At 36.7% G+C, this 17,500-nt stretch overlaps 3 protein-coding genes and 3 non-coding genes across 7 annotated transcripts in view; 2 read left to right on the top strand and 4 right to left on the bottom strand.

Annotated features, from left to right (window-relative positions):
- zgc:114188 (40S ribosomal protein S17-like) overlaps window positions 1-3,887 on the bottom strand; it is a 4,225-nt gene extending 338 nt beyond the window's left edge. The window contains exons 1-4 of the mRNA XM_068723713.1: window positions 3,839-3,887; window positions 2,959-3,110; window positions 2,594-2,699; window positions 1,006-1,071 (exon numbers count right to left, since the gene is read on the bottom strand). Of these exons, the coding sequence (XP_068579814.1) occupies window positions 1,006-1,071; window positions 2,594-2,699; window positions 2,959-3,110; window positions 3,839-3,841 (327 nt within the window). The 5' untranslated portion in view covers window positions 3,842-3,887. The remainder of the gene's footprint in view (window positions 1-1,005; window positions 1,072-2,593; window positions 2,700-2,958; window positions 3,111-3,838) is intronic.
- On the bottom strand, window positions 443-567 carry LOC137881977 (small nucleolar RNA SNORA71). Its single transcript, XR_011103892.1, has one exon. It is a non-coding gene; the product is annotated as a small nucleolar RNA SNORA71 (small nucleolar RNA).
- Window positions 2,347-2,471, bottom strand: LOC137881976 (small nucleolar RNA SNORA71). Its single transcript, XR_011103891.1, has one exon. It is a non-coding gene; the product is annotated as a small nucleolar RNA SNORA71 (small nucleolar RNA).
- LOC137881978 (small nucleolar RNA SNORA71) lies at window positions 2,793-2,919 on the bottom strand. The gene has a single exon (XR_011103893.1). It is a non-coding gene; the product is annotated as a small nucleolar RNA SNORA71 (small nucleolar RNA).
- A 2,007-nt stretch (window positions 3,888-5,894) lies between the features above and the next one.
- On the top strand, window positions 5,895-9,242 carry LOC137881367 (E3 ubiquitin-protein ligase TRIM39-like). 2 transcript variants are annotated; one of them, XM_068723285.1, is made up of 3 exons: window positions 5,895-5,975; window positions 6,917-8,320; window positions 8,574-9,242. In XM_068723285.1, the coding sequence occupies exons 2-3, from the start codon at window positions 6,926-6,928 to the stop codon at window positions 8,856-8,858; spliced, it is 1,680 nt and encodes a 559-aa protein (XP_068579386.1). In that variant the 5' UTR covers window positions 5,895-5,975; window positions 6,917-6,925; the 3' UTR covers window positions 8,859-9,242. The 2 variants fall into 2 exon arrangements, with proteins under 2 accessions (XP_068579386.1, XP_068579385.1); XM_068723284.1 differs by having other exon boundaries at window positions 6,917-8,709.
- Window positions 9,243-12,633: 3,391 nt separating this feature from the next.
- commd9 (COMM domain containing 9) overlaps window positions 12,634-17,500 on the top strand; it is a 5,170-nt gene continuing 303 nt past the window's right edge. Inside the window, exons 1-6 of the mRNA XM_068722916.1 lie at window positions 12,634-12,705; window positions 14,884-15,000; window positions 16,161-16,300; window positions 16,467-16,501; window positions 17,079-17,182; window positions 17,386-17,500. The exon at window positions 17,386-17,500 is cut by the window's right edge and continues 303 nt beyond it. Of these exons, the coding sequence (XP_068579017.1) occupies window positions 12,652-12,705; window positions 14,884-15,000; window positions 16,161-16,300; window positions 16,467-16,501; window positions 17,079-17,182; window positions 17,386-17,500 (565 nt within the window). The 5' untranslated portion in view covers window positions 12,634-12,651. The remainder of the gene's footprint in view (window positions 12,706-14,883; window positions 15,001-16,160; window positions 16,301-16,466; window positions 16,502-17,078; window positions 17,183-17,385) is intronic.

Below are 17,500 nucleotides of genomic sequence, written 5' to 3'. Positions count from 1 at the left end.
AGGTTTGCACTATATAAACTTCAGGTTTAAGGTTTAAACTATATAAACATCAGGTTTAAGGTTATATGAACATCAGGTTTAAGGTTATATAAACATCAGGTTTAAGGTTATATAAACATCAGGTTTAAGGTTATATAAACTTCAGGTTTAAACTATATAAACATCAGGTTTAAGGTTTGAACTATATTAACTTCAGGTTTAAACTTATATAAACATCAGGTTTAAGGTTATATAAACTTCAGGTTTAAACTATATAAACATCAGGTTTAAGGTTTGCACTATATAAACTTCAGGTTTAAGGTTTGCACTATATAAACTTCAGGTTTAAGGTTTAAACTACATAAAGATCAGGTTTAAGGTTTGAACTATATAAACATCAGGTTTAAGGTTATATAAACATCAGGTTTAAAGTTAAATAAACTTCAGGTTTCAGGGTTAAAGCTGTGTGAGAGCATCAGGGTCTGAGAGGAACAGGATCCTTCACACACGGGAAAGGCTCTCAGGTTGATCTTCCTGTACTATCAATGACCTGACGACGAGGACGTCATGGACACTTTCGATACAGGAAGTAGACACTTTACAACAACTTGTTTAAACTTTAAGATTCGGATTGTTAACGATAAACAAACATTTTAAAGTTCAGGTCTAATAATCATTCATAGCAGCTTGTTATGTTTCCTTTGATGTTCTGAAGGATCAAAGAACGTTCAACACGTTATTAAATATAAATAATAAAACTGAGGATTTCTGTCCAGACTTTACCTCAGTGTTTTATATTTAAATATTCATTCTCATCTTTATACTGACCTTTGCTGCTCTGATGAGGTATTAATACACAACTCTAGTAATCAGTGGTAGAATCAGGTAGTAAAAGTACCAATACCACACTTTAGGAATGTAAACGTCTTGTAAGCAGTACTTTAATACACTCTGCATACATTAAGTAGTAGAATATTTAAATACTACCTTGGTTACTGCAGTAAACTCTAAACAGTAGAGACTCACCAGCAGCTTCAGCATCTCCTTTGTGTCGGGATCAACTTCAATGAGCTCCTGGTCCAGAGCCGACACCTGCACAGGTACACAAGAACACAGAGGTAAACAGCAAGAACACAGAGGTAAGAACAACAAGAACACAGAGGTAAGAACAACAACAACAACAACACAGAGGTAAGAACAAGAACACAGAGGTAAGAACAACAACAACAACAACACAGAGGTAAGAACAACAACAACAACACAGAGGTAAGAACAACAACAACAACAACACAGAGGTAAGAACAACAACAACAACACAGAGGTAAGAACAACAACAACAACACAGAGGTAAGAACAACAACAACACAGAGGTAAGAACAACAACAACACAGAGGTAAGAACTACAAGAACACAGAGGTAAGAACTACAAGAACACAGAAGTAAGAACTACAAGAACACAGAGGTAAACAACAAGAACACAGAGGTAAGAACTACAAGAACACACGGGTGCAGGTACACAACACACAGATACGAGTTACAGCACAAACTCATCCGTGTCTCATTTTTCCTCTGTCCCTGAATGCATCATTTCATTGCTGCAACAGAAGATTAATCTGCAGATTTTTCTAATAATCAATAAAGTAACTTTTTCTATTCTTTGTTTCAGGTTTAAACTTATATAAACTTCAGGTTTAAACATATATAAACATCAGGTTTAAACGTATATAAACGTCAGATTTAAACATATAAACTTCATGTTTAAGGATTAAACTTATACAAATGTCAGGTTTAAACGTATATAAACGTCAGGTTTAAACGTATATAAACGTCAGGTTTAAACGCATATAAACGTCAGGTTTAAACGTACATAAACGTCAGGTTTAAACATATATAAACTTCAGGTTTAAACATATATAAACTTCAGGTTTAAACTTATATAAACGTCAGGTTTAAACATATATAAACGTCAGGTTTAAACGTATATAAACGCCAGGTTTAAACGTATATAAACGCCAGGTTTAAACATATATAAACGTCAGGTTTAAACGTATATAAACTTCAGGTTTAAACACATCGACTTCAGGTTTAAGGTTATATAAACGTCAGGTTTAAGGTTATATAAACGTCAGGTTTAAGGGTTAAACTTATATAAACTTCAGGTTTAAACGTATATAACCTTCAGGTTTAAACATAAACATCAGGTTTAAGGTTATATAAACTTTAGATTTAAACTTATACAAACATCAGGTTTAAGGTTATATAAACTTTAAGTTTAAGGTTTAAACGTATACAAACATCAGATTTAAGGTTTAAAGTTATATTAACTTCAGGTTTAAACATATAAACTTCAGGTTTCAGGGTTAAAGCTGTGTGAGAGCATCAGGGTCTGAGAGGAACAGGATCCTTCACACACGGGAAAGGCTCTCAGGTTGATCTTCCTGTACTATCAATGACCTGACGACGAGGACGTCATGGACACTTTCGATACAGGAAGTAGACACTTTACATTAATGCTCATCTGTTTTTAATTTTAAGAAAACTTGTTTAATCACAGCGAGCAGCTTCTCTCTTCATCAGCAGTTATTACACATTTATATCCGGTGCGTTCACTGACCTCGGGCACGTAGTTGTCCCTCCTCTCTCGCTCCTCCTCCTGCAGTTTGATGGAGATGCCTCTGACCGGACCTCTCTGGATCCTCTTCATCAGATGCGTCACATACCTGCAGCAGGAAGTGAGCACCAGAGACGTGAACGTCCACACGGAACAGGAAGTGAGTAACCAGAGTCCACGGAGGAACGTTCAGGGTTAAAGCTGTGTAAGAGCATCAGGGTCTGAGAGGAACAGAGGATCCTTCACACACGGGAAAGGCTCTCAGGTTGATCTTCCTGTACTATCAATGACCTGACGACGAGGACGCCATGGACACTTTCGATACAGGAAGTAGACAGACAGACATTATTATTATTATTTAAACTGACCCGGCGATCTTGTTGCGGAGCTTCTTGCTGGGGATGATGGCGATCTCCTCACAGACCCTCTTGTTGGTGTGGAAGTCGCTCCCCAGTCGGGTGTAGTACTTCTCGATGATGACCCGGGCGGCCTTCTTCACCGTCTTGGTCCTGACTCGTCCCTGAAGGAAGAAAACAAAGCGGTCCATTAAAGACATCACAGGCGGCCATCTTGGTGTAGATTAGAGTCTCGACGCGTTTAGAAGGAGACAGACCAGCTTTGAATCTCTGCTGATGAGAACTGAAGATTTACATATTTCACAGAATTCTCGTTCCTCCACACCTTCAGACAGGTGGAGCATTAAACATGACTGATGTAATACCACTGAATGAATGAGACGAACCACCACGGTTCATAGATGCATGTCGTCATAAACACTGGACTACAACACTTCATGTCCGTATTATCTGGACCCTCGCGCACACCGGAGAGGTTTAAACCAGCTCTTCCCGGTGAGATGCTCGGTAACGGTTGCTAGCCGAAGCTAACTCCAGTTTAGCCTGGTAAGCTAACGGTGAGTAGTATTCATCAGCGGTTAACCGCTTTAACCGCCCGTGTTTTAACCCACTGAACGACATTGTTACTCCGCTGGTCCGGTTCTTTAAGCGGATATAAATGTGAATGAGATCCGCTCCTCATTCAGCGGCTCCGCTCCTTCACTTGGCGGCAGTTTCTCAGCTACAACAGCGCAGACTAACCGCTCTCACTCGAGTCATCTAACGTCAATACTTAGATATCCTGCTGAGTTAAACTCTCCGGTGTCGGTGGATTAAATCAGTGATGAACAAACAGCCTCGAAACGCGAGGATTACTTTAGATTAGTCAGCTAGGCGTGCGAAAAATACCCACCATGTTGGATCGGCCTGGTAAAAGAGACCGATCAGACTTCCGGCGGAAGTTTAAATCCACAGGCGGAAGTTGAGAAGGAAAACAAGCTGCAGTGCTGCGCCCTCTGTCGGCCGGAAGACGGAACTACAACAACTACAACAATTTAGATCCTTTACTTAAGTAAACATTTAAAGTTATTATATATTTATACTGTACATTTTGTCATAGTATTTTTAAAGTATCCTCATCATATGTTATTGTAATTGTTATTATAATTTTTTGTATGTGAATAACCTACATGGAAAAAACCTTTCACATTTTATTCTTTTATTCTTTTTTTATTGTTTTATTCTTGTATTGTTAAGTCCTGCACATTTTTCTAATGTTATTTTGTTCTATTATTTTCTATGTGAAACATGTTTGAATGAAATGTTCTATGTCAATAAATAAAGTGGAGTCAATACGACACTTTAAAAATATGTTATTAAAAATTATTAATATAACACTGAAAAAATGACCTGTTACATAAAAAACTAATAATAATACATAATACAAATACTCTGTTCCATTAAAAATACTAATAATACATAATAAAAATACTCTGTTACAAAAAATACTAATAATACATAATAAAAATGTTTGTAGAAATATTGAAAATGGTGAGAAATGGTGTCACGATTACTCAGAGCACGGATGTACTTGTATGTACTTGAGAGTAGAGTACTTCATCCTCTCTCAGTGGAGGACGTTGAGAATGTTTCGCTCAGAGAAGAAGTAGATTTATTTCAGAAACACGTTCTTGTTTCTGTAGAACAAACGTCAAAGTTTATCTAAAACTTTAAACTTCAACATGTTTCTGTTTCACTTCATTTCCCTTACAGATGATCAAAGAACAGAACTTTAAAGTTTCACCTCAGACTTTAACCAGAGAAAACACATTTTAAATACATCAACGTGTCATAAAAATAAACTTCATTTTTAGGATAATTTTCCGTCTTTGTGTTGAATAAACGTATCAACAGAATGTTTACCTGAATAAGAACAATAACTCCTGGAGTCTAAAATAAAATAAAACAACACAAACTTTGAATTATTAATCATGTTCCTTTGTTATCATCTACAGTTAAATCACACTAAAGTCTGTTCTTTATACGTCATCATCTACAGCAGTACAGCAGTACTACAGTACAATACAGATAGTATTACCCTTTAGGATTTATTTAATAAAGTTATTGATTCATCTTAAAGGGACAGTCCAACATTTTGGGAGCCAGTTGAGAAAAGTGGTGGTTAGCCTAGCTTAGCACAAAGACTGGAAACAGAGGGAAACTGCTAGCCTAGCTCCAACGAAAGTGGAAAAATACACCAACCAGTGGTGGAAAGTAACTAAGTACATTTACTCAAGTACTGCACTAAAGTACACTTGTGTTTTACTTGAGTATTTTCTACTTCTCAGAGGTACATATTGTACTTTTTATTCCACTACGTTTATTTAATAACTTCAGTTTCTTTATAGAATATTAAAATGAAATATGATCAACTAATAAATTATGTATTATTGTAGCATAAACTAGCAGCAGTTTATAAAGTTCACCTTTAAAGTGATGGACTCATTAATGCTTCAATAATATAAAATACATAATTCTGCATGATGAGTACTTTGTATTGCTTCTACTAGAATATCTTCTGTTATGTTGTCTGTTTGTACTTGTTTGTCTTTTGGCTGCTGTGTACTTTATTATATAGTAATAATATTTTATTATCATTGTTATTTTATTTAACCAGTTAATCTCATAAAGGTTTAATCTAGTCAAGACAGCAGCAATAGGATGTTTAAAAGAATACTCACAAACCTTTAAAATGTGTAAAGAAACATACAGTATTTCAGATTTAACGTTTAAAACACAAAGAAAACTAGAATAATAATAAAAAGTCAAACTCATGCTGTTTGAATGTCAGGTGTTTCTTAAAGAGACAGTAAAAGCTCCTTCACAGAGCTTCACTGAGAGGAGGAGCTACTCTGAAGGAGGAGATCTGCTGAGTCACTTTACCTGAAGTGAAAGTAAAGTTAGCCTGAGTGACAGCAGAGTCTCTCTGTTTCTCTGTAAAGAAACATTCAACTGAATCCAGCAGCTTCTTCTCAACAACACAAACTCTGGTGAGTTCACTGTTCTACAGACCAAATGTAGTCAACATGTAGTTCAAGAGAGAAACCAAAACTGTAGCCAAGAAACATAAGTAACATCAGATAAACTAGGCCTGCTAGAAGCTAACTAGTGTAGCTTAAATGTTCCGTATCTGATTTTATCTCTTGACTTTAATGACCTGTAAAGACAGAAGTTTGACGTGTTACAACAAGCTGTGACACAATCTGGTAAATATCCTTAAACTTCAAAGCCTTTTTTCCTCAATGTCACTGTTTGTGTAGTTCCTGCTGTCTGTCTTTGTGACGCAGTTCAGCTGATCATATCTGATGTGACATCAAACCTCAGAACTACTCGGACAGGAAGTTCCACTGGACAAATGTTTAGCTGAGGTCCACCTGGTGACCGTGGGGGTTGTGGAGAGAAATGATGTATATAGTGTAATAATATGTCTCATTTATGAAGTGTGTAGGATCCATACTTAAAGTGTACGTGTGCACAAAAGAAGGAAATGACGCACGGCCACTTTAATAAAAACAATCTGACTTGTAAAACCTGATCAGCCTCATGGTTCAGCCTCAACACGGCCACATTCAACCACACACTGAACACCAAGCATTGTAGTAGTTGTGACTCATCAGCACAAATAATACTGCTGCTTTGAGAGTTCATGATAAAGAGGATTCAGACGTGCAAAGTAACACGTGATATGAAGTGACATTAAATGTGTGAGAGGCGTCATCACATCACATTTAATTCCTACAATCTGACTTCAGTTCACCACCTCGGGTCAGAGGCTCAGGTGAGACCCGAACCCTCTACAGTAGATGTCTCCAGGACTCATTCTACCTGATGACACACAGAGACCCACGATGTGAAAACACTACCTGTTCACTCTGTTACTGCTGCTAAAGATGAAATAACAGATTTGTTTTGTCACTCTTCTTGTCCTCAGAGTGTAGATATGTCTGCTTCCAGCTGTCTGCTGACTGAAGATCAGTTTCTGTGCTCCATCTGTCAGGAGGTGTTCACTGATCCAGTCACCATACCATGTGGACACAACTTCTGTAAAACCTGCATCACTCAACACTGGAACGTTAATGTCCCCTATCAGTGTCCCTACTGTAACAAAGCTTTTAAGACCAGACCTGAACTGCTGGTCAATACCTTCATCTCTGAGATGGCTGCTCAGTTCAGACAGTCAGCTCAACAGAAAACCAGCAGCAGCAGCTCAGAGCAACAAGCTGCCAAACCAGGAGAAGTTCCCTGTGACGTCTGCACTGGAACCAAACTGAAGGCCATGAAGTCCTGCCTGGTGTGTCTGGTCTCCTACTGTGAGACTCACCTGGAGCCTCATCTGACAACGTCAGGTCTGAAAAGACATCAGCTGATCGACCCTGTGGAGAACCTGGAAGACAGGATGTGTATGGAGCACGACAAACTGCTGGAGCTGTTCTGTAAGACCGACCAGATGTGTGTCTGCATGCTCTGCACTGTTTTAGACCACAAGAACCATGATGTTGTTCCTCTGAAAGAAGAATATGAAGGAAAGAAGGCCGAGCTGGGGAAGACTGAGGCTGAAGTTCAGCAGATGATCCAGAAGAGACAACTGAAGATTCAGGAGATCAAACACTCAGTGGAGCTCAGTGAGGAAGATGGAGACAGAGAGATAGCAGATGGTGTTCAGGTCTTCACCGCTCTGATGAAGTCTGTTGAGAGTAAACTAAACGAGCTCATCGACACGATCAAAGAGAAGCAGAGAAAGACAGAGAAACAGGCTGAAGGCTTCATCAAAGAGCTGGAACAGGAAATCTCTGAGCTGAAGAAGAGAAGCACTGAGGTGGAGCAGCTCTCACGCTCTGAAGACCACCTCCACCTCCTCCAGAGCTTCAGGACCCTGAACACTGCTCCACCCACCAAGAACTGGACAGGAGTCAGAGTCAGTCCACCTTCACATGAGGGGACTGTGGTGAGAGCTTTGAATCAGCTGGAGGAGACGCTCAGTGAACAGATGAAGAAGCTGTTTGAGGTCGAGCTGAAGCGGGTCCAGCAGTCTGCAGTAGATGTGAGACTTGATCCTGATACAGCAAATCCTGAACTCATTCTGTCTGATGATGGAAAACAAGTTAAACATGGTGATGAAGAGCAGGATTTCCCAGACAATCCAGAGAGATTTGATAGATATTTAAATGTCTTATCAAATCAGAGTTTCTCTTCAGGAAGATTTTACTACGAGGTTCAGGTTAAAGAGAAGACTGAGTGGTCTTTAGGAGTGGCCAGAGAGTTGATCAACAGGAAGGGAGAAATCACACTGTCTCCTCAGAATGGATACTGGACGATAGGGTTGATTAATGAGAATGTGTACATTGCTCTCACTAACCCTCCAGTCCGTCTCTCTCTGAAGTCTCAGCTTCAGAAGGTGGGGGTGTTTGTGGATTATGAGGAGGGTTTGGTCTCCTTTCATGACGTTGATGCTGCAGCTCTTATCTACTCCTTTACTGGCTGCTGCTTCACTGAGAAACTCTACCCACTCTTTAATCCTCATCTTAATCATGGTGGTACAAACTCTGCTCCTCTGATCATCTCTCCTGTCAATCAAACTGTCTCCTCAGAATGGATACTGGACGATATGTTTGAGGAACGAGAATGAGTACAAAGCTTGTGATGACCCTACAGTCCGTCTCTCTCTGAAGTGTCAGCCTCAGAAGGTGGGGGTGTTTGTGGATTATGAGGAGGGTCTGGTCTCCTTCTATGACGTTGATGCTGCAGCTCTTATCTACTCCTTTACTGGCTGCAGCTTCACTGAGAAACTCTACCCATACTTTAATCCATGGAATAATGCTGGTGGTAAAAACTCTGCTCCTCTGATCATCTCTCCTGTCAATCACACTGAGTAGAACAAACACTTGATCTTCTACAGAGAGACTCTTTCATTTAATGTAACAAATCTATATTATTGGTGATTTACGGTGTAAACATTATTGATTCTTCACATTATGATCAATGGGTTTTTATATTTGTCTGTAAATGTTTTTCTACTTCTCCAACACACAGACTTTAATCCACTGATTGATATGATCTAATGTAGTCTAATTCATTCTAATAACTGCATAACCTGCCTTCAAGACTGCTGAGTCATCAAAAACAATGTACTCAGGAATAAGAAGAGAAGTTTATTCTGGTGTTATTAGTGTTGATAGAGTCCTCCTCTCTGCAGACTGTTTCATATTCTGAACAAAGTGAACAAATCCTCAAGAGAATAAAAACAAAGAGACTTTGAACTGATTCATCTTTTTATTTTACATGTAGTCAAGTACTGTCTTTAAGTACAATTTGAGGTACTTTATTTGTGTATTTCCACTTTATGCTACTTTTTACTGTACTACATCTCAGAGGTACATATTGTACTTTTTACTTTTGTACTGTTCCTTTAAGGACATCAGTTATGTTTATTATCATAATCAATAATCAATGATGTTCCACAGATCTGATTCTCTGACTTCTGTTCAGTGTTTTACAGTAAAAACGTGCAGAATCACGGTTGAATAAGCTGATTGTTTTTAAAGTGTGTTTATTTGTTCGGCTGCAAACTGAAATTTAAAACATAGAAACATGTAATGTTCTGTACGAGTCAGTCAGTGTGTAATAACTACATTTATTACACACTTGTTTTGTAGAAGCAGTGTTTTCTGTGGAGGTTCAATGTGAAGGTGAAGCTCTTAAAGGGGAACATATGTCAGTATTCATATATTAAATATTAAATATGAGGTCATCTTTAGGACTCGTGAATAAAGTGTAAATAAGAAGCAGAAGATTTGCATATCTGTGGGCGTGTCTTTGGTGGGTTGTCACGGTATCGACAGAGGAACCAGACCGGTCCTCCAGAGTCCCCTCAAACCAGCTGGAATCCAGCTGACCGGTGAGGACGAGGACGTCGCCCTCCATGAAGCTCATCTCGCCCTCCAGGACCTGCTGCTGGTCCAGGACCTGCTGCTAGTCCAGGACCTGCTGTTGGTCCAAATTTGTTGTACTTGTACTTTACTTGAGTATTTATATTTCACACTACTTGATACATTTCAGAGGTAAATATTGTACTTCTTACTGCAGTTTATTTAATACCTTTAGTTCCTTTATATAATCAGATTATTAATCCACTGATACATTATGTATTTTATAGATTAAATAACGTTAAAATGTTAATCAATAATTATGTGATGAGTACTTTTGTTTTTGGTACTTTTAAGTACATTTTGATGACAATACTTTTGTACTTTTACTTTTGAATGCAGAAATTTTAGTGTGGTTTTAGTGTGGTATTAGTACTTCTACTGCAGTTAAAGAAGTGAATACTTCAGTTTTACCTTCTCCGTCTTCAGGAAGTCGTGTCCATCTTGGTCCCTTCAGATCCTTTCAGGTCCCTTCAGATTCCTTCAGGTCCCTAACCCTTCAGATCCCTTCAGGTCCCTTCAGATCCCTTCAGATCCCTTCAGCTCCCTTCAGATCCCTTCAGCTCCCTTCAGGTCCCTTCAGATCCCTTCAGCTCCCTTCAGGTCCCTTCAGCTCCCTTCAGGTCCCTTCAGGTCCCTTCAGACGCTCGTTCAGCAGCAGGAACAGTCGAGGAACGTGAGCAGTAGTTGTTGTACTTGTACTACTATCAGAGGCACGAGTTTATAGTATGGACAGTCAAGTACAATAGTTCATACTAATGTCTCCCTCCAATGACGATGTAAGCAAACAAAACATCTGAATAGTAGTAGTATAGTACTAGCAACCAGTAGCAGTAGTTGTACTGGCAAAACTTCTAGATGTGGTGGTTCCTTTCACCCCTGTGTGTTTGGCCCTATACGGTTTTGCCACTATGTGGAGTTCGGGTTCCTCACGTTAGACTCGCAGCCTTTCCTGAAATAAACTCCAGAGGATCTGATGGTTCAGTAATACTTGTATTTGATTGCAACGTAAAACAAAAGGGGAACATAAGATGTTGTTTGTTTGTCCTTTGGGTTTTGTTCTTCAGCGTTTCTGATTCCCTTTAATCAGCTGCTTGCCGTCACAGGCTGAGGCCGAGGTCAGAAACGGTATTTGCCGTAACCCGCTTTCTCCCCCTCCCTATGCGCCATGGCTCCCCTCTTATAGGCTGCCCTCCTCTGGCTGTGGGCGGGGCACACTTGCATTCAACAAAAAGAAAAGAAAAAGATCAGTAATTAAAATACATCAACATCAACTTAAATGCGGCTCCTACAGTAGTAGTAGTACTAGTAGTAGTAGTAGTACTAATAGTAGCAGTAGTAGTAGCAGTAGTAGTAGTACTAGTAGTAGCAGTAGTACTATAGTAGTACTAGTAGTAGCAGTAGTACTAGTAGTAGCAGTAGTAGTAGTACTAATAGTAGCAGTAGTAGTAGCAGTAGTAGTAGTACTAGTAGTAGCAGTAGTACTATAGTAGTACTAGTAGTAGCAGTAGTACTAGTAGTAGCAGTAGTAGTAGTACTATAGTAGTACTAGTAGTAGCAGTAGTAGCCTTGTACAACTAATATGCTAAACAACAACAGACTAACATTGAATAAAAGTAAACTACAGGTTTGAAGATGGAAACATGAATTCAAATAAATTATTGTCATTTTAAGTCTGATCAGACGATGAAGTGAACCATCAGACATAATGCATTAGAACATCAGCCGGTTCAACCCGGTTCAACCCGGTTCAACCTGGTTACCTGACTGGCTTTGTGGAGATATATACGTATATATATACGTATATATATATATATATATATATATATATATATATATATACGTATATATATATATATATATACACGTATATATATATATATATATATATATATATATATATATATATATATATATATATATATATATATATACGTGTATATATATATATACGTGTATATATATATATATATATATACGTATATATACATATATACGTATATATACGTATATACGTATATATACGTATATATACATATATACGTATATACGCATATATACGTATATATATATATATACATGTATACGTATATATACGTATATATATAATAATTAAAAATGAACATACATATATATATACGTATATATACGTATATACGTATATATATACATATATATACGTATATATATATATACGTATATATACGTATATATATATATATACGTATATACATATATACGTATATATATATACGTATATATGTATGTTCATTTTTAATTATTTCAATGTATTATTATTATTATTAATATTTATGTATTTAGATTTGTATTGGTTTTATCTTTCTATAAATCATGAGCATATCAGCCTTTATAATGAAAGGGTTTAATATTATTATGATTTTAATTATTATTACAATTATCATTATTATTATTATTAAAGCACCTTTTTTACAGTGGTTTCTTAAAAAACATTTAATTTTTTGTATTTTCCTAGTTTTCATATTTTCTACACATATATTTGAACTTAACATGTTCTAATATTGTTAATGTTTTTGGTGTTAAATACATTTAGAATATTTTTAACTGGATTATTGTTTTAATATCTACTTATTTATCCCGCTACAGTGACGTTTATTCTGCTTTTACTTTACTCTCACGTCATTTCCGGAGTGAACTTTATTTCCCATGAGCAGCAGCACCTAGTGACCGTCACATGACACTCTACGTGACGTCACATGCCAACATGGCGGCCGCTGTCTCGAGCGAACATTTCGACAACTTACAGCTTCTTCTGAAGGTATTGATCCTTAACATCTATAACCACGTAATAACGACAGTCTCGATGGACTCGAGCAAAGGTTTCATTGTTGTTGTTCGATTCATATGAATACATAGTTCATAGTTCAGATTAGCTTAGGTTAGCCTGCTAGCATCAGTGTGTTTATGAATATGATATCAATAATATAACATCATGATCTTTATGTACAGTCTGTGATTCAGACAGGATGTGACGTCACGAAACACATTCAAACGTTTTATCTTTAATCTTTATTATAATAACTGTTTATTATAATAACTGTTTATTATAATAACCTAACTGTTTATTATAATAACTGTTTATTATGATAACTGTTTATTATAATAACTGTTTATTATAATAACTTAACTGTTTATTATGATAACTGTTTATTATAATAACTTAACTGTTTATTATGATAACTGTTTATTATAATAACTTAACTGTTTATTATAATAACTGTTTATTATGATAACTGTTTATTATAATAACTGTTTATTATAATAACTTAACTGTTTATTATGATAACTGTTTATTATAATAACTTAACTGTTTATTATGATAACTGTTTATTATAATAACTTAACTGTTTATTATGATAACTGTTTATTATGATAACTGTTTATTATAATAACTGTTTATTATAATAACTTAACTGTTTATTATGATAACTGTTTATTATAATAACTTAACTGTTTATTATGATAACTGTTTATTATTATAACTTAACTGTTTATTATGATAACTGTTTATTATAATAACTTAACTGTTTATTATGATAACTGTTTATTATATCTGTTTATTATGATAACTGTTTATTATAATAACTGTTTATTATAATAACCTAACTGTTTATTATGATAACTGTTTATTATAATAACTTAACTGTTTATTATGATAACTGTTTATTATATCTGTTTATTATGATAACTGTTTATTATGATAACTGTTTATTATAATAACTTAACTGTTTATTATGATAACTGTTTATTATAATAACTTAACTGTTTATTATGATAACTGTTTATTATAATAACTTAACTGTTTATTATGATAACTGTTTATTATAATAACTTAACTGTTTATTATAATAACTTAACTGTTTATTATAATAACTGTTTATTATAATAACTGTTTATTATGATAACTGTTTATTATAATAACTGTTTATTATAATAACCTAACTGTTTATTATGATAACTGTTTATTATAATAACTTAACTGTTTATTATGATAACTGTTTATTATTATAACTTAACTGTTTATTATAATAACTTAACTGTTTATTATGATAACTGTTTATTATTATAACTTAACTGTTTATTATGATAACTGTTTATTATAATAACTTAACTGTTTATTATGATAACTGTTTATTATAATAACTTAACTGTTTATTATGATAACTGTTTATTATTATAACTTAACTGTTTATTATAACTGTTTATTATAATAACTTAACTGTTTATTATGATAACTGTTTATTATAATAACTGTTTATTATATCTGTTTATTATAATAACTGTTTATTATAATAACTTAACTGTTTATTATAATAACTTAACTGTTTATTATAATAACTGTTTATTATAATAACTGTTTATTATATCTGTTTATTATAATAACTGTTTATTATATCTGTTTATTATAATAACTGTTTATTATAATAACTTAACTGTTTATTATAATAACTTAACTGTTTATTATATCTGTTTATTATGATAACTGTTTATTATAATAACTTAACTGTTTATTATAATAACTTAACTGTTTATTATGATAACTCTTTATTATAATAACTGTTGATTATATGTTTATTATAATAACTCTTTATTATAATAACTTAACTCTTCAGCTCAAGTACTCAACACAAGTACTGTTATGAGGTACTTGTACATATTATATTTGATGTGACAGCTTTAGTATTCAGATTATTAATATGATGTCATGTTACAGATTAAACCAGCAGCAGAAAATAAAGTCATTCAAATCATGAATCCATCAATAATACTATATATATTATACTGCACCATGAGTACTTTTACTTGAGAAACGGAGTATATTTTGATGATACTTTTCTACTTCTTGTACCAGAGTATTTGTACACTGAGGTATTAGTATTAGTACTTCATCATGGTCTGCTGGTCACATGGTCTCATCTTGTCTTTGTCTCCTGAGGCTCCGTCTAAAGACGCCGTGAGAGACGTTTGTGTTCAGAGTCACAGGAGGACGAGTCAGCGTCTGGTGGAGACGACGGCAGAAACACTCAACGTCCCCACAACTCAGGCTGCTCAGGTAACACACACACACACACACACACACACACACACACACACACACACACACACACACAGAGACACACACACACACACACACACACAGACACACACAGACACACACACACACACACACATACACACATACACAGACACACACACACACACACACACACACACACACACAGAGACACACACACAGAGACACACACACACACAAACAGAGACACACACACACACAGAGACACACACACAGAGACACACACACACACACACACACAGACACACACAGACACACACACACACACACACACACACATACACACACACACACACACACACACACACACACACACACACAGACACACACACACACACACACACAGAGACACACACACAGAGACACACACACACACACACACACACACACAGAGACACACACACACACACACACACACACACACACACACACACACACACACACACACACAGAGACACACACACACACACACACACACACACACACACACACACACACACACAGAGACACACACACACACACACACACACATACACAGAGACACACACAGAGACACAGAGACACACACAGAGACACACACACACACACACACACACACACAGAGACAGAGACACACACACACACACACACACACACACACACAGAGACACACTTTTCATTCTAGTCTTCAGGTCCTAAAATAAAGCTGACTCTACGTTACATTGAGTAGAGAAAAGCTCTGAGAACAGAAATAATAATAATAATATAATAATAATATAATAAAAATAATAATAATATAATAATAATACTAATAATATAATAATAATAATATAATAATAATATAATAAAAATAATAATATTATAATAATAATATAATAATAATAATAATAATATAATAATAATAATATAATAATAATATAATAATAATAAAACACTTTATTTAAACAGCAGCTTTAGTTTAAAGTCACACAAACAAGAGAATAAATAAAATAGAGCAAATACTAAAAACAATCAAATAAAGAATAAAACATGTCAAAGAAAAGAGGAAACACTCATGTGTGTCTGTGTGTGTGTGTGTCTATGTGTGTCTATGTGTGTGTGTGTGTGTGTGTGTGTGTGTGTGTGTGTGTGTGTGTGTGTGTCTGTGTGTGTGTCTCCAGCTGGTCCAGTCCCTCCACGTTCTGTCTCACCACGTTCTCTCCTACAACCTCGGTTCTCCGGAGCAGATCCTCCATCTGTTCCCCGACTCGTTCCACTCCAGTCTGAAGAACCTGATCACCAAGATCCTGCTGGAGAACAGGTCCCGCCCCTTTAACTCTCCTCAGCTCAGTTGTCCTCTACTGTCTCTGTACTTCATGATCAAATGATAGACATGTGTCAAGTGAAGCTCCTCCTCCTGGTGGCTGGTTAGATGTGATGTCACTACAGGCTGTGATGACATCACACGTGTCTCTGATGTTTTTCAGTCCGACGTGGAGAACAGAAGCTCTCAGTGATCAGGGTGAGTCCAACAGTGTGTGTGTGTGTGTGTGTGTGTGGCTTTAAACTGTGTGTGTGTGTGTGTGTGTGTGTGTGTGTGAGAGAGGCTTTAAACTGTGTGTGTGTGTGTGTGTGTGTGTGTGTGTGGCTTTAAACTGTGTGTGTGTGTGTGTGTGTGTGTGTGTGTGTGTGTGTGTGTGGCTTTAAACTGTGTGTGTGTGTGTGTGTGTGTGTGTGTGTGTGTGTGGCTTTAAACTGTGTGTGTGTGTGTGTGTGTGTGTGTGTGTGTGTGTGGCTTTAAACTGTGTGTGTGTGTGTGTGTGTGTGTGTGGCTTTAAACTGTGTGTGTGTGTGTGTGTGTGTGTGTGTGGCTTTAAACTGTGTGTGTGTGTGTGTGTGTGTGTGTGTGTGTGTGTGTGTGGCTTTAAACTGTGTGTGTGTGTGTGTGTGTGTGTGTGTGTGTGTGTGTGTGTGTGTGTGTGTGGCTTTAAACTGTGTGTGTGTGTGTGTGTGTGTGTGTGTGTGTGTGTGTGTGTGTGTGGCTTTAAACTGTGTGTGTGTGTGTGTGTGTGTGTGTGTGTGTGTGTGTGTGTGTGTAGTCTCTCTCCCCCAGCTGAAGGACTTGGACTGGAGAGTCGACATGGTGACCGGTTCAGACTCAGTCAGTCGGATGTCCGTCCCGACCTGCCTGGTTCAGCTCAAGGTGAGTACTGGACCAGAACCACCACCTGCTGAGGTCACGTGACCTCCAGGTGCTCATGAGGTCTCTGTACTGAGGTGGTCTCATGAGGTCTCTGTACTGAGGAGGTCTCAGGAGGTCTCTGTACTGAGGTGGTCTCAGGAGGTCTCTGTACTGAGGAGGTCTCAGGAGGTCTCTGTACTGAGGTGGTCTCGTGTGGTCCTCAGATCGAGGACCCGTGTCCGTCGGCAGGCCTGGAGCCGGTGTCTCTGCTGACGGTGGAGCTGAGCAGAGAGTCTCTGGACACCATGCTGGACGGACTGGGACGCATCAGAGACCAGC

This window comes from Cebidichthys violaceus, unplaced genomic scaffold (assembly GCF_023349555.1).
Source record: "Cebidichthys violaceus isolate CVI_PGR_0920_01 unplaced genomic scaffold, fCebVio1.0.p SCAF_3, whole genome shotgun sequence".
Taxonomy (NCBI): domain Eukaryota; kingdom Metazoa; phylum Chordata; class Actinopteri; order Perciformes; family Stichaeidae; genus Cebidichthys; species Cebidichthys violaceus.
This window is presented reverse-complemented; position numbering and strand designations above follow the sequence as displayed.

What these genes read in the sequence shown, in the direction of transcription:
- LOC137881367 (XM_068723284.1), top strand. Translation starts at nt 6,926, where the DNA reads ATGTCTGCTTCCAGCTGTCTGCTGACTGAAGATCAGTTTCTGTGCTCC.